At 39.7% G+C, this 17,779-nt stretch overlaps 1 protein-coding gene and 1 long non-coding RNA gene across 11 annotated transcripts in view; one reads left to right on the top strand and one right to left on the bottom strand.

Annotated features, from left to right (window-relative positions):
• Positions 1–17,779, bottom strand: part of rapgef2 (Rap guanine nucleotide exchange factor (GEF) 2) — a 104,885-nt gene that overhangs the window by 74,709 nt on the left and 12,397 nt on the right. For all 10 annotated transcript variants that reach the window (XM_034882920.1, XM_034882921.1, XM_034882917.1 and 7 more), the window contains exon 2: positions 1,197–1,267. In XM_034882920.1, coding sequence (XP_034738811.1) covers positions 1,197–1,267 — 71 coding nt within the window. The remainder of the gene's footprint in view (positions 1–1,196; positions 1,268–17,779) is intronic.
• Positions 3,414–16,231, top strand: LOC117951282. The gene is made up of 3 exons (XR_004658127.1): positions 3,414–3,423; positions 11,803–11,806; positions 16,150–16,231. It is a non-coding gene; the product is annotated as an uncharacterized LOC117951282 (long non-coding RNA).

Here is a 17,779-nt window from a genome sequence, read left to right as displayed (position 1 = left end):
GGGGTAGGAGGGAGAGGGGTTACTGTAGGGTGGGAGGCCTCTGACGGGGTCACACAGTGGAATGTTCCAGCTCGCGGGTCATGTACTGCTACAGTGTTCTGTTGCCAGAATAATTCACATGTATGCACACAAGGCATGCTGGGAACAGACTTCTGACATGCAGTGTTTGGAAAGTCTGCGCCACACAGAAAACACTGGAAGGCTAACGTGGTGAAAGCCAGGAAAGCAAAAAGGCAAAATCTTGTTTGGAGAACAGAACAGCATGTTCACATCAGGGTAGTTTTTGTTCAAATTAAGATTTTTATATAAAGACACACCCGTTTTTTTAGTCTCAATAGAGATACCGGCTCCATATGGACCCCATCAATTTGACTTTTTCTGAGTGAATAAAAGTCTAGAGTCAGATATGGACTTGATTCCTATAGAAAGTGAAAACAAAACAACAGCATGTGTCAGCCAAAATGTGGGCTGTAACTAATGAATACAATCAAAGTAAAAAATGTAAAAACCATCACAATATCCTAAGTCCCAAGGTCCAAGTCTTCAAATTGATTGTTTTGCAAGCAGTCCAGAACTCAAAGATATTACAGTTACTAGGATACTATCAAGAACACACAACTTGAGAGATTAGTCAATCCCCTTTCACACCTCTGCTCACCTGACCAAACGCTCTGGAACATAGGTGTGGATTTCATTTCATTTTTCATTTCCATTTGGAGGTTGTTACATTTCAAATGATGTAAATATGTACACACCTATTAGAACAAACAGATCTTATCACTTTGTTAATAGAAAAGTGATAAGCCCAACAAGAAATAAAACACAGACTTCAACTTTACTTCAAATGGTTTAAAATGGGTTTATACCAATGAGGAAACTGTATGTGCCAGTCACAGTACAAGCTGGATTTCAGACATTTTGTCTTTTTAGCACCCGATTTGCTTTTAAGACAATAAAGTAATTAGAGCTGACGAGTGGTTGTGGGGCAGAGTGGCTGGTGGATTAGAAAACCAGACGAATTTCACCAGTATTTGGCTGGCGGCTACGTGTTCATTTTTACACCCCTGATTATGGCTGTTATGGAGCAGACACTGAGGAGTTGTCAGTGTTTTAATTTGCATTTGAAATTCATGTGATTGGAATATCAAATTGTGAGATATTTTAATTAAGTACAAGGAAGGAGTGGAGACACTTACCTCAGCTGGTGCTCTCGCAGGTTCGACAGGGCCTCCATCCCGTGGAGATACGAGTAGACGATCTCCAGGTCCTGAGGAACACAGGGAAAGGGTTAGAGACAGAGGCTCAGAGCTACAACTTTCAAGCTACTACAATCAATATTTGTTACACGAACAATACATGAAATGATCATGACTCTTGTTTTGATTCACTATAACCCCTCTCATCTATCTCTTTCTGTTTACAGCAGGCAGCGGGTTTCATTGAAAGAAAGCTCCAATAAAACTGCTATAAACCTCCTCAGCACCAAATGGCAGACAGAAAATCGGTGAACACCTAATGAACACAGGGGAGCATTTGGCTGCTGAACAGCAAGATATTTTGGATGTGTAACTGGACTGTTTGCTAACAATTTCACCATATCAACTTTTTTGAGGTGAGTGTGCTTAATGTCGACGTTGTGTTTACATCATGTTGCAATGCCAATAAGGTGGCCAAAATATCCGGTTATGCATGGTGAAATATAACTATATATATAATATAACATTACTTTAATGCAATAGCACAAAACTGTCATTAATCCTCACCAGGGCTGCCACTGAAGATAACTTTTATTATAGATAATTCTTAAATGGTACGAAACAAAGAAAATCAGCAAATTCTCATAATGTGTGAGGCTGAAACCAATGAGAATTTGGCATATTAGTCTGACAAATGATTTAAAGATCAATCATTTCTCAGAATTGTCATTTTCAGTCAATCAACAATCTTCTAAACACTCCTACTCCATTCCACTGAGCAAAACATGTCAACAAAAGACAACTCAAACACACCCCAGCAATGATTATATTGTATAATACTGATTATTCATTCCACAGCAGACAAACTGGCTACTTATTCAACGGAAAAAAACTTTTACAAACACAGTGACACTGATTTGTGCATTGGATTAGAGAGCAATAAAGCAACTCGCAGAGAAAAAATAAACAAACTACTACACAACTATAAACTCCCCATTCAATTACTTCATCAAGTGACCCAGTGAGCGACTCTCGGATAGCTTGGCGGGAATCCAAGTCAGAGGTGAAACAAAGTGGCCCTCTCTGAGAGCTGGCAGCCAGTACAGCTACTGCACTGTCTATTGGTACACACTGGGGTACTGACTGTGTGTGTGTGTGTGTGTGTGTGTGTGTGTGTGTGTGTGTGTGTGTGTGTTGCAGTGCTGGTTGCAGCTACTGGGATGCCTTTGCCGGCGGCAACTGAAGGTAGATGTGGTGACAGCAGAGTAGAGGGAAAACAGAGACTCTGTGTTAAGATCCCTTCCAGACGTACACACACACACACACACACACACACACACACACACACACACACACACACACACACACACACACACACACACACACACACACACACACACACACACACACACACACACACAAATATATATAAAATATAGAATGGCAACCTTGTCACTTGGATACATTTATGAGAACACCAATCGTAATGTTATTGAAATATTGAAAAGTTGAATAACACTTTGTTTTTGCTGGTTTGGTGTCTCAATGTCTGTGTCAGAAGAAAGAATCACGCCGGTGTTAGAATCCTTACTGTGGTTAGTTTTTCAGATTTTTTTCTGATTCAAGAAATAGAAAATAATCAATAGAAACATCTGTAACATAATCAAACCAATTGTTTTTTATCCCACAACTTCCAAAAAAAACATTGATATCCAATTTAAGACCACTTATCATGAAACACTCGGCCACTATTTCCAAACTGTACCACTTGACTTGAAGCCCGATGAGTCCAAGTCTAAAAAAAAAGATTATTAATACTGTTTTTCACACCCTACAACAGATACATGAAACTCAGCTGCACCGAAATAAACAACATCCTCCAACCAAGCAGCAAATAAGTAATACACCCAAAATACTCTACCTATTTGCTCAGTGTGAACCGGAATTCAAAGGTTAAATTCAGATGTTCCTATTAGACCCAACAAAAAGTGGAAAACACCACATTTAACGTTGATAAAAATGTAGTAAAATATGCTACAAAAAAACATGTCACTCAACAAATATGTGACACAACATCCAAGCAGTGTTATAAAACTACACAACCGGCTCTTGGTCTCTTAATGTCAGCTTAAATGCTTTTTGCTATTTGGGCTTGGTCTTTATGAAGTGGACACAGAAAGAAACTGTCCTCATGGCTGCCTGGTCCTGATACGTCCCACAGTGGACAGTTTTATGGGCCAAGTGAAGACACACTTGTTAAATCTAGTTTTTGGGTAACCTATGTCTTTTATTTACTGATCATTTTATCTGTTGTATTTGTACTTTCTATTCTTAGACTATTTTTCTACCGTGTTTAATTGTCTATATGTATTGTAAAGCACTTTATGGCTCTGTGAAAAGCGCTGTATACATACATTTTAATCACTTACTTACACAGTGATATCCTCACTAACCAAATCCTTATGTCCAAAGCGGCAGTGGTCAGTGAAACAGCACAGCCCAGGGTTGGAAAGAGGCAATGTGCAGACACATACTGCCACCTGCTGGGTAGCCGAGGAACTGTAGCATCCCTGAGTATATTTTGGATATTGAGGTACAGTAAATGGCACGTAAGACACGTGTATGCTGAACTGTAAATGCAAATAAAAATGTCCTATTCATGTACAAAAGGTTAAAATAGATGCAAACTACAGGTCAGAGAGCAATAAACTCAATATGAAGGTGACCTTAAAGGTTAATGGAAAATGATTTAAACTGTGTGCAGGGGTAGAGCTGAATGATGATATAAATCAATTAGTTGATAGGCTCAGAATTAACTGGCAACTATTGTGATATTGATACATTTATTGATGAAGTCATATTTTGAAGCAAAAGTGCCAGAAATGTAACCATTTGCGGGTTTGGTCAGATTACTCATTCAATATAAAAAGGTTAACAAAAGTTAACAACATGATTCATTAATTCATCAGGATAATACCAATTCACTTAGTAAAAGAGCCCGGATTTACATGTTTTTTTGGGTGCTACATACTTTAAGGAGTCTCAAACTATTCCAGGAACTTTTTTTTGAACTCACTTCCAGCTTTAGTTAATCTCCCTCAGAGACCTTAAAAACCTAAAACTAATGTTTGGCTGAAAAGGAAACTGTATACATATAGGCCTGAATACTATATAGTTACCATCTCTCCGTCGAGTGCAGAAGGTGGAAAGAAACAACACGCAGATCAACTCTGACTGTGGTAGAAAGAAATTCCCTAGGAGCAAAAGCTGTATCTGATAATCCAGACAGAAGGTCACCACTAGGTGGCAGTACTGCTTTTCCCCCTTCCACGGTGACATCACAGTGAATAAAACAGCGCCACTTAAACTCAGCCTCACAGGGAGAAATATGCAAAACCATCAATTGTGGCTTCAGTCTCAAATATTTCAGATTGACTGTATGGAAAGAATGTAAAGGACCCCATCTTTTCCACTCCCTGGGCCCTACATTTTCCGGTCGGATTTTCTTTTTCTGGCCTCCTTAAAGATGGAGCCAAACACAATCACCACAAAGTGCACAGGGGGAGGATCCATGATGGTTTTAGGACATGGACCTGATCATCAAAACACAAAGAAATCTTCACAATTTCACTGACAGTTTCAGCGCTTTTTTTTTCTTCATGTGATTGATTTGTTTCTAACAATTTCATGTTCAAAAAACAAAAGACCTTACATGGACTTTAATTATTCTCACAGCGGATTCGTTTAGGTGTGCTTTTGGCTCTTAGTAGAGATCAAAAGCGGAGGATGTTTGATCTGTGCTTTCAACATCACTTAGCCTGCTTCATGTTCATTTACATATTAGGCTGAAAGCAGGGCCAACAGCCTCTCACAGAGCAGAAACAGGAAGGAGATCAGACCAAGAGCAGTGGGTAGCTAGAACTAGGACATGCTGATGAAGGCTAGAGCCAAAATGCTGCCCATTGTGTGTGCTGAATAAAGACAAAGCTTGTTCATTTCAAAACAATAACTAAAAAAGCCTGCTGGCTTTTGGGGGGGTAGCCAAACCTCCTAGGTTACACTAGTAACACCTAATCCCTCTTTCCTTTTCCAAACTAATCCTTCCAGGAATACAGGTGACCCCCATGGAGGGAAAAAAATACCAAGTACCAAGACGCTGTTCTTAATAAATGCTTTGCACACTTCAAAGCTGTTCGCGCAAAACTACGACTGACATTCCTCGCATACCAGTTACATACGGTCAACCATCTTTGTAAGCCTCCCCGGTTACTTCCTTGATGAATATATATGTCATTGCTTTATACCTTTATGTGTGGGTGGAATGGTAGCGGTGCAATGCAGCCAAACGGACGGAGGCATTTCCTCTCCTTGGTACAAATTAAACAATAACAGTCTTCCCTGTCTGGGGCCCAAACACACCGACTAAGACGTCCTCTGTTTTCCACCCATTATGTTAGGCCCCAGAAGGAGAGGGTGCAGTGTTGGGCCCGGTGCCAGCCAGTTGAGTGGCTGAGCATTCAGGGGCCAAAGAGAGGTCAAGGAAGTTGTGATGTTTTTCCTGCATTGTGTTCATGGAGACTTACAAGAAAACGGAGGAGCCTAAGGGTGCAGTGAAAACAAATACAGTTTCATGTGAAAATATATCAAGAGTAAAAAGAAAAGATCAGCGACCAAAAGTGATAAAAACAATGTTGTTTGTTTTGCTGCATACCGACTGTTTGACATGTACGATGACACAAGGAAACAGGATTTATATAAAAATTCCAATGTTCAAGATAATTTACTGCCACGTATGACAAAGAGAATTTGCAGTCAGCAGAGTGTTTTGCATATTTTCTTGACCTAAAATATTAAATAAAATATACAAAACAGTTGTTAATTAATTGTCAGTCAATCAACTAATTGTCTAAATTAAATGTAAGAGAAACTAAATTGCATCTGACATCAATCGACTGGTCCGAGTAGTGAAAAATGCTTGTCACAATTTCCCAGAGGACATTACATTACATTCAAAACATTCAACTTTCAATAAAATAACAATGTCAAAAAGTTGCAAATCATTACATTTTCACAAATGGTTGAACTGATAAATTGTCTACTAATCCCGCCACCATCAGTGTTTGAATGTGTGTGTGAATGGGTCAATCACAAGCAAATTGTTAAGCTCTTTGTCCGGTACGGTAGAAAGGTGCTAAATGAATGCAGTCCATTTACCATAACTGTGATTTTGAATGATTCAGCACCCCTGGATCACCCTAAACTATGCTTAAGAAGCACCTCCGCTTTTCTTATCTTTTAACACCACAGTGTCTGTTTGCCAGATAGGAAGCTTTCCTTCAGTTGAGTCCTTTCACTGTGGCACAAATGGTCAATCCATTTATTCATTTGGCTCTGGCTGAGTGCAGATAGCAGACCTCTGCATGCATCTATCACCCACAGTAGACACACATTACAGAAAGGGGCTGCAACCTTTCATAAACAATGGGACACTGTGGGAGAGATAAACAAAAAAGTCTCAGGTAGGGTGGTAAAGGGCATTTCGTATGACCTAAACAGCTTTTGCATCTAATTGATCATCACATACTGATATTTCAACACATCCCTGCATTTAGTTCCAATCAATACAAACTACAAATTTCCCGTTTAATGTCTACTGTCGTAAACTTCTGTGAAAAACTGTGAATAGAAATGAGTATTGCAACCTTTTTAAAGAGCAGTGACTCAGAGTAGAAAGACTTATCTTGAAATGTGTGTCAAGGGACCGATGCAGCGTGAGGTTACACTTTTATATTGTGAAGGAATGACCGATTAAGTGGTATAACCTCATAAAACCAGACAGATGCAGGCTACTTCAGTTGTACGTTGCCCTCACTGAGTCACCCAGCAGAGTAAATCAATGACGGTGTCTCCTTTGATGACAAAATCAACATCTTCAGCCGTCTGCATTTGTGCATGCTAAACCCTACGCTTGTCGAGGGAATTCTTCGATCAAGGGATCCCAACGACGTGTTTTTTACTCCATGGCCGAGCTGCAAGACATTTGTTGTACTTTCATCTAAAAAAGTCTATTACCAGTGGAGGTTTTTATCTGCACTAATCAAAAAGGGCCTGGTTGGGCAATGCACTGTAGACAGTTTCTTTCCACACAAGATGTAACACTGCACACAGCTCAATAAAAATACAATACATTATGTAAGATAAAATGATAAAATACTGATTAACGGACCAATTGTTTCACATCTAGTTGCCATGTAAAAGGGAGACTATGCAGTGGTATAAATCAGATTAAAAATCAGTTTTAATGCAATGTATATAGGGCTACAATGAACATTTCGTATCACTCTATTAAAATCCCCATACAAGTAAAATCAAAGAGTATGTCTGCCAATTCTACTGTTATTCTTATTAAGCCAACAGGGAGATAAACAGAAACAGGGGAAGAGAAACCAGGGTAACTGGCTACTGTGAGGCATATGAATTCCGTCAGCACTGCCTGTGCTCTGACGTGTGTTAGTTCAAATACAACGAGCTGTAGAGCCTGACACACTTTACATCATCAGCTACGTTTTAAATCCTTGTAAGCTAATAACTTTCCCTGGTGTGTAACTAAATGGGAACTAGGGATGGGAATCACCAGACGACTCCCGATACGTTACCATCACCATACTTATACCACAATGAGATATTATTGCAATATTCTGGCATATATTGCAATTCATTACTTTTTTCCCAACTTCTAATTTTTTCCCCAATTTCAAATTATGTCCCTAAAAGGAAACTTTGTCATCTGTTTGATCTAAAAATACATTTCTCTGTTTGTTTATATCATTTCAATTGTATTGCTGCAAAATGGAATTGTTAAGCAGACAAACTGACCAACACATACATAATGAAAGATCGATACTTGGCGCCTGTGTATCGATACAGTATTGCCACTGAAAATATAGCGATACTATGCTGTATTGATTCACCCCCCCCCCCCCTAAATGGGAACTTGACAATGGAACATGGGAGTGTCGATAAATTGCACAGCTCATCACTTGCGACTCAAAATAATGCAAATAAACATCACATTAAAACTGCAGTATTGACGACTGCAGTTTCCAGTTTGCAAGAGGCTGCATTCAGGGGAACAAGCTGTGTCTTTCTACCAGTCGGCTCATTACACCATCCCTGTCTAAGATGCTTACGACCTTGATCCCTGGCAGTCAGAGACGGAATGGCCGTTTTAATCACGGCACTTTGTGCGGGGAGGATTTGTTGTCTTGTGTTTCAGAAAATAGCTGCGAAAAGCACAAATTAATCCCTCGTGACTTGGGAGCCTGGACGACCTAGTTTTATAACAATTGCTCTCTTGTCACCGCGGCGGGGGCTTTTCACTCCATACCCTCACCCTTTGAACTTTACCGTGGCCCCTTCAAGGTTGGAATCAAACAATGAGGACGTGGTATGCAAAAACAGCTCATTAGGGTGACATAACCGTGATTAAAGAAATGATAATTTCTGTCTGAACTACAACATCTGTGGTTGTGTGGATTTTCTATATTGCTTTCTTATTCATTGGTTAGCAAAAAAGGAGATTATAATGCCTAACAATTTTTCATTCTAAAGCAAATTACAACGTTATTTAGGTTGAACCAAATCTAGCCTCTTGTAATTAGGGAAAATATTGTATTTTATTAATCTTTGTGCTGCCCCACAGCACAGCATTCCCTTTTGAAGGATCTGACCTTTACCAGGTTTGCTTTTCCACGCCGACCCCTCAGTCAGTGATGCGTCGGTATTCCTGGATCCTGTTACCGTGACAGCAGAGGGGCCATCTTGTGTGTCAGGCCGGGGGTGAGGCACGCATTCCTCAGATGACACTGGCTAGATTATTTCTCAGTGTCCACACCAATAGACACGCACACAAGGCCTAAAGCGGCCATCTCATTCGTGCCTCCACCCCCCCACTGCTCCCTAACCTATGGAAGGTATATGGCATACCAAGTGGGGGAGCCATCTGGCTCGACTGATTAGGACCGTGCATCTCGGGGCCTGCTGGGACACTACCGGCCTTACAAGATACTACAACTAACAACTTTTTTCATCATCAACTAATGTGCTACTTATTCTCTCGATAAAACAAAATTGTTTTGTCTATAAAACAAAAGAAAAAAATAATAATTCTCTCAATAATAATTTCTAGTTTACTTTTGCATAAGACAAAAACAAGATTACTTAATTAATGAATCAAGTATGAAGTAATTGTCCGTTAATCTGCTAACAAATCAACTGATTGACACGCATTTGAATTAAGTTTCTTTCCTTAAATATTCCCATAGCTTAAAGATAAAAACTAAAACGTTTAGTGAATTCCTCAAAGTACCTTTTAGACCATTAAAATCATCCCTCATGATTGCTAAAATGTAATACATTTACTTGCAGTAATTAATATATTTCCACTAGAGCTGAAGCGATTGGTCAATTATTTGACTAGTCGATCAAAAAGAAGAATTGGCAACTATTTTGATAATTGATAAATAGGTTAAAGAATTTTTAAGCAAAAATGCCAAAACTTCCTATTTACTAGCTTCTCAGATGTAAGAAATTAATGCTTTTGTTTGTCTGATGTGAAAGTAAATATGTTGGTGTTGGTTAGACAAAACAAGTTGTCACCTGGGGAAAACTGCATTGTTGGCTATTTTCTGACATTTCATAGGTCAAAAATGTAATCAAATTAAACCATAAGGAATATAATTGTTAGTCACAGCCATAATTTACCTGGCAATAGATCAAAGCACACTGTCCCTCAGGTCTTACCGGGGTTCATTAGTCCATCTGCTAAATGTCATTTCCATTTAAAGCAAACACAATGGCACTTTTCATTTTCTACATTCTCCACACTAGACGTTACTGTGGATTTGCATAGTTTAAAATGTCAGTGTCATCAATGTCTGGCTGTTTAATAAAGAGCATATGGCTGCATCAGTGACTTAATAACAATTTAAATTCAGTGTTTGGGCATAATGAAGTGGACAGAGCTGCTGAATGAGGAGGTAAACAGCCTGTAGCCGTGTAACGAGGTAAACAGACCACTGGGAGTCGGACAGCTAGTGTTGAAGGTTGGGAGGTCATGATGCCTACGGTGCAGTATCTGCTAATGGCAATATATTGCATTATATTGTCTGTTCAGCACAAATGCCGCAGCATGTCTGTATCAGTGTGCCAAGTGGGACTGAGTAGGACCGCCCCCCTGAAGCAGACAAAACAGCAGCGACTGCAGTTTATTGCAAATGTGCACAACATTCATCATACACCTCAGGGACAGCAGTATGATGTTCCCACTGGGTGCCACTGTGTGGATGTCTCTGTTTGTGTTCATATGTGCGTGTGTGCATTCCCTTGCCTTTGTTTGTACATTCCCTGTGTTAACAGTGTGGCCGGCAGCTGTCCTTGAATCTGTATTGACAGAGAGTGTGGGATCTGCTGGGTATTTTTATCCATTAGCCTGTGTGAGAGAGCAGGTGGAGGCTTTGTGGGCTACAACAAGGTCACACAGTGACGAGCGCCGCTACGCCGCTATCTGTGGCTAACGCCGAGGTCTGAGCAACCGTTTTACAAAGACACAGCATGTGATGATAGCGAAGGATTTCACTGGCTCATTTTTAAAACACGAGATTCATTCCATGAGTTTGAGTTAACCTTTCAAAAGACCTAACAAAAGGATCCAGACAGCGTATCCATGTCATCAAACCTAGAATTACGCTGCTTGCTGTACTTTAACAACTATTTATGTATATTTTGAACTGACTGAAGAAGGAGAAAATCAAGTAACACTTCAAATTGTCTAAAGGAAGTTGGCATATGCTCAGAGGTGCAACGGACCAGAAAAATCACGTTTCGGATCACGGTTTGAAGTCACGGATCCATTCAATTTTTTGATCAGCAGAAAATAGGGGTAATTTAAAGGATTTATTAAAACATCAACTATTAACTTTCAACAATAATTATTTCCCCCAATAAATTGCAGATAAACAACATAAACAGATGAGAAAACAATATTTTACAATAACTTTGAATGCACCACAAGGATGACAACAGCAATGACCAAGTGCTAGTTTGTGTCTTCTAAAATCCCTGTTAGACAACACTCGTATGGGCAGTTCACGTGAAGTAAAAATGTCGTTGCCTTTGTCTTTTTACAACAACTCTTCATAGAGATTTATAAGCCTAGTGACAGTAAAATGCATTTCACAAACTTTGCAATTGATCCGCAATTCACAAGCAATCCGAACCGCGAGTGCTGATCAACTATGCGCTGTTACGCAACTACACAAAGCTAATTAGCTGTTTTATTAACATTGAGCACTCGGTGTTAACTCAACAGTTTAAACTAGCAGAACAGATGGCCCTCTCTCTTTCTTATGCTCTGCCTCGGATGCTGAACTAGGTACTGGACAAACAATCAAACATCCACTGCCACCTGTTCAGAAGTGTTTTAGAAGAAAATGGGACTCTTTTTTTGTTTACAAGAAAGCTTCAAATACATCCAACCATACTATGACTTTCACTTCTACACAAGCTTGATGGAATTTAGTGAGTATGATTACACCCCTGAATGAAGGTGGGTGGCTGAAGTGGCTGGTGGAGCAAAACAACTTTGCAGTCACAGACTAAATTGAAAAGCTCTTAAGAGCTGCTGTTTATTTCCCACCGTGGCCGGGCAGCTGGTGGACATGGTGACTAGCCGGAACAGGACTCAGGGAGGCATGTGAATGAGCTTAGCTGCACTTACTGAACAGCCTTCCAGTATAAAACTCTCAAGTACCCAAGAACTGAAATGCACTCGGTCTATTGAGACATGCAAATTAGATGCATGGTAGACAGCATAAGTGGCAGCAGAAAGTGAGTCTTAGTAATCTGTAAGAATTGTGAAGCTATTCAAAAGGATGTTGAATAATAAAAAGGTGTGTATGTTTCATGGAAAACCGACAAATGTGTCTTCACAGTAAGTATTTCAAAATGAATGCTAAGGGTTAACTCACCTCTCCAACCCATCTGCTTCGATCAGTGCTGCAGCGAGCTGACAGAGGTTGTGTGTCTTTAGCCTAGCACTGCTACACTATAGCCCCCTGCCATAACTCAGACGTGACAGACATTTTTCTATGAACAATAATGTAAAGAAACATGTGAAAGGTCTCTCTATTTCCACAGAATAACAAAAATACTGAAGTTACTAGCTGGATTTTGTACCTCAGGAGGAGAGTTGCTCTAAGTTAAGTGCTAATAGTACAGAACAATTTTATTAATTCACTTAATATCAGTGGGATTTATACAAAGAAATGCACCAGCTAAGAAAGGGTGATTTCTTGCTTAGCACGTGTACGGATTACTAATTCAGATTCTGCAGTAAACCCTGTAAGGACACAATGCTGCACTGTTGTCCTTGAGGGTAAAAACAAACCAAGTTGTCCTACAAGTAAGAAATGTTTCTTTTTCCCGCATCTGCCTGGTCCATTTTAATATTATCCAGATAGTATTAGTCACTCAAGCCACACTGACATAGGATCTCACAGCCATCTAGTTGTCACTGAATGGTATAGGCTGACTCGGTCACACACCATAATACCAGAGTACTGTCACACAGAAGTCAAAGCTATCAACAGCTTCACACGAATAAATTAAAGTTCCGGGATTAGACTCGGAAAGTGTAATGAGGAAAATGAAGTTGATCTCCTGCTCTTGAACATGCCGTTGTTGTTTGGATAGTAAGGCAAGCTTTAACATTTATCTGCAATAACTGACAATGTCACTTTGGGCTGCAGAAACAAGTTGTGGAGTTGTGATTTACCCATCCTGCAATTACGGTGCAGCATGATGAATGTAAGTCCAATATTCAGTCTCTTATAGCTCTGTTTTTGGTCTCTACCAACTGCTGATTGAACTATCTGGCTCCTGAGTGCTCTAATAGGTTCACCAGCTAGTCACTAACTGTGTCTGTTTGCCGTTTGTTGCTAAGCAGGTAGGGATCAGTGGGTTTTTAAATCCTTCTTAGTGAAAACAACTGCCTGCTTCACACCACGAGTGTTGATTTTTCAAGCTGCTTTCTACCAACTAATTTGCTGTCAAAATTACTCCTAAAGCTTAAGCACAGTCTGTTCTTGGATTGGATACCAGTGACATCTTGCATCCATCTGGGCTGAACATAGGTCACAATTTTACACCAAAATCAGGGCCATTATTTGCAACAAATGACACAGTCCATGATCACAGCATTGCTCTCAGAGTCCACCACTGTATCCAACTATAAACATAGCATTGGCACACTGCATCCATCTACTGTAGGTCTGCACAATTAACAGTAATGCATCCAGTGTTGGATTTTCAGTTCAGAGAGCGAGCCAAAGATGCAATATTTCACATATTTCAGGGTCACACATGAGGATGTGCTGCTTTTATTGTCATTACACTATAGTTAGTGTTTTGGGGATTTTAAAACTTTGTACAGGGAATTTTTTGCTATTTTCTGATTTATAAACCAAATTATTAAATGGAAATAATAATCTAACCCTATTTAATTGATAATAGTTGAAGTGCTAATGGAATATACGTCATATTTAGGATAAGACATTTCAATTCAATTCAATTTCCAATTTGTGGTTTGAAAAACTGGATTTGTGGTGCATCACTACTGTTGATTTAGCTTAATTTATAACAAACTATTGAAAATGGCTTATTAAAAGATGATGTGAAAACAGCACAATAAATCTTAAAATTTTTGTTTAAATAAAGACTATCAGGATGTCTCAGGTAAACCACAACTCTTAGTTTAGCCATAAACATTCTGCCTTAACCACAACAATGGCTTAATGTGGATTTAACAGTGGACTCTGACCGACACTGGACACAAAGAGGTCTCTCAGTTCTGTCATTGAACCTCATCGTAGCAGGTCCGTACCCGGGAACAAAGCCAACTGTCCGGCCAAATGAAACCCGCTCCGTCTCGCCCAAACAAAGGCCTCAAAGAGGTGCAGCGCAATAATCACAAAGTTACGTAACATCCTATAAAGATCAATTCATAAGAGCTCAAAGGGAAAACAAGGAGAAAAGGGTAGGGTGGATGAAATGGGATGGGGATGTGCTTTAATCTTCCAGGGGCAAATGACTTGCTTGGTGGCCTAAATGATAAAAACAAATGCTTGGTTTCAACTTCCCCCCCTTTCTTCTGTCCAATTAGCTTGACACAAATAGAAGTCAAAGGCTGGAGGAGAGTTACTAATGAAATCCCCCAGAGTTGCACAATGGGAGAAAAAAATAACAGATTCCCAACTGGGTTCAATAATTTGCTCTGAGCGGATTCATTTGGTCGGTTTCCCCAACTGCAAAGCCATTAATCCCACTGAAACATTTATGGAAATAATTTAATAATCAATATTTTAAATGCCTGCTGCTTTCTGCTATGGCCTTCTGGATAAAGTCATTCCAGCATTACAATGCTACTCTGGATGCTGGTTGCTAGGGAACAACCAGAGAAAGTCTTTCAATACGAGAACTGCTTTCACACATGCTAGATTTTCTCTGTTAGGGCCTCAAGGCCACAAACACTCCCTGGTCACTAAAGGGACATTGGAGTTAGTTTGTCGCTAAGAAATTGCATGTAAAATCTGCAGTACTGTAATTTAGGAACAAGTATTGATGTTGTTGTGGCAGCATAACGTTTTTTTTCACTGTAAAACAATACCCACATATGAGAAAGGACATTTGGATAACGCTAATATATGCTGTCTTGACTGAGATGTATAATTTGTGGCACATTTGTCATTTACTTAAGTAAACGTATATTTAATTACATGCCTTTTTGAGTTTTTCCCCTGTATGAGTAACTCTTACCAAAACACATTTTTTTGTGCACAAGAAAACGGCTTAGAAAATGGTCACCTAAATAATACAAAATTACCTACATTGCCAATACACCATTTGTAAAATATACTGCATTGTGGTACAAAAACAAGTACTGCCAGGTTTAACAGAAAGGACTCAAAACAAATTAACCTAAATCTATTAGAGGCATAATTTGCCACATGAAAACATGTGCATGCATGATCCTAAATATATGAACATAATACTCAAATAAATAAAAATTACTGTTTTCAATTTGGCAATCTGGCACACTAAATTCCTAAATAAGGTTTGGATGCAGCCTTGGCAGTGCCAGTGGTCTCAGGTTTGGAGTGTCTACAGAGGGGTTTCTGGGTTGCAATACTATCGGCAAATGAAAGGCACGTTCACTTTGAGCTGGGAGCGAGCCAGCAGCTTTGCCTTTGTTTGTATCTAGACAACACTGAGATCTATGCTCTTTCACGGTTTGCCATCACAATGAAGCGGGATCTAGCACCTGCCGGTGTTAGGTGCCACTCCTCACCTTTTTATCTCAAAGGCTGTGATTGTCACACTGTAAACCTTTCATCCAAAAGGAGACAATGACAGTGTTGTTTTCAAAAGCAAGTGACAAAAAACACTTCAGTCAATATGAGCTGATGATGTACTGTATATGGTAAGCTGCCAGTTAAAGTCACAACAGCTACAAAGAGATAAAAGTGCTGTGAGAGCCACTGATGAATATTAAGCCAACTATGCCACCCTTTTCAAACCAACTATCGGGGTTGGGCTAGGGTTGGCTGATCAGGGTTTTTGACTGTTTTTAGACAAGGGGAGAACATTTAAAGGAAAGTTGGAGTTTTTTGTTGGCTTCACAACTCATTTTACAAAAAAGACTGGTCACGCTACTGCAGCAGCCGCACTGAACTGCAGGCTTGAGACGGGTGCCGACAGTGGAAGTAACAGCGGTTCAACAAAGCTTATGTTTGTACATTTACATTATAATGCTGAGTTTTAATAGGGAGTTTTGTAAAACTCTGTTACCGCTCAGCATCGGCAGACTAGTGAACATCCGGACAGCCAATGCCAGGAGTCTGTTGGGATATGAATGAACCGCTCCGCTCTGCTGCTGTTGAAGCTGCCTGTGAAAATCCTAGCTTTATACAGTCTACGCTAAAAACGTAGCGAGACAAAACAGTGAGACAAAACTTATGTTGTTATTTTTTCAAAGTATGCGGCAAACATAGGCGGCAACCTATGATGACTGCCCCAGTCATTTCTGACCAGTCACATATTTTGTCCCTCTCCGGCGGTTAGCAACCGTGGTCGTGTGCAATTGACACGGAAATCGACCCTAGTCTACCCTGATCAAACCCACCTGGCTACCAGGGCCGCAAAGCCGAATAGACTGAGCAGGGTTACCTCATTCTAACACAAATTGTCTACCTAAGTAACCGTGGTACAGTCATCGCTGTGAAAGGGGTTTAAGTACAATCTTGAACCATGTATTCATGTCTGTTGTGAGGAATTTGTGGTATTGAAATCTTGAAGGCCTGCTAAGGATTTGAGATGTGCACTATTCAATACCTGATCATAGTTTTCTTGTGTTTAGCATCTGCACCAAATTGTTGCGCCCAGCCAGCCTAGTCTTGAATGGACGTTTCCTGTTTACAGAGTTGCCTTATGATCCCACCCAAGGCCTTTCACTTCACTCAGACTAAAATAGGCCTAAGCTGTAGACGGACGGGGATTTCAGGCTATATCCTGAGGATGTTTTACAAAAGAAACATGTGAACTGTTGTGATCTTTAGGGACTAAAGATCACAAGTTAAGGTTTTCCCTTTCCTTGCTAGTCAAAGGAAAAATACCGCAGATGTTAGTTGCCACATTTCTTTTCACGTGTTTATGATATTATTTTTGTTTAATGTAATTTAGTGTAATTGTAGATTTTTTGTGCTTTTTAATGATCTAATGTATGGAATCAAATTGTTGGTTCTCTTGTTGCCATTGCAAACATTTTCAATATTTTGTTCTATAAAACTAAGCTATTTGTTAGACTGTGACTCATTGGTTATTGCGCTATAATACAAGTCTTTGTTTAAGTCTACTTGGCATGAGTACAACCGCAGTTGGTACAATTTAGCTAAAACAACTATTCCCAGTGCGGCGACAAAATAATTGCTGTGATTTAAACTGTTTTTGACAAGCAGAAGCTGGTTGTAACAGGGAGTCATTGTGTTGGGTCTGCACCAAACTTGTTGGTGGATTCAGAGCACCCGAGCCTATAGGGAACCATGCTTGAATGGCTTGCATCTTTCCCTCCAATTATAATCAAATACAGTCTTCACTTAGCCCAATAATACCAAAGCCACAGGCAGTCAGCCCTACACAGGTGGGCAGTGCAGTAAAAGCATGGAATGGGAACACTGTCCCAATGGGAGTACAATATTTTGTATGACTTAGAAAACCAACATAACAAAGTACAGAGTGCAAAGTCACTCTAGAACATGACAAAATGGAACTGGTCACAACACGTCAAACTGCAAACAACCGTTGGATTAATCTATTTCATTTGTCAATTCTGTCAAGGTCACTTCTGATATTCCACAATGATTGAGTGATAAAACTATTACTAAAAGAAAATCATACCATGAACAACATCACCTACTGAAAACTCTTCAAGTCACTGTGGCACTCAAGTTTTACAATGTGCAAACTATCCC

Source organism: Etheostoma cragini, chromosome 10, assembly GCF_013103735.1.
Source record: "Etheostoma cragini isolate CJK2018 chromosome 10, CSU_Ecrag_1.0, whole genome shotgun sequence".
Classification (NCBI taxonomy): Eukaryota; Metazoa; Chordata; class Actinopteri; order Perciformes; family Percidae; genus Etheostoma; species Etheostoma cragini.
This window is presented reverse-complemented; position numbering and strand designations above follow the sequence as displayed.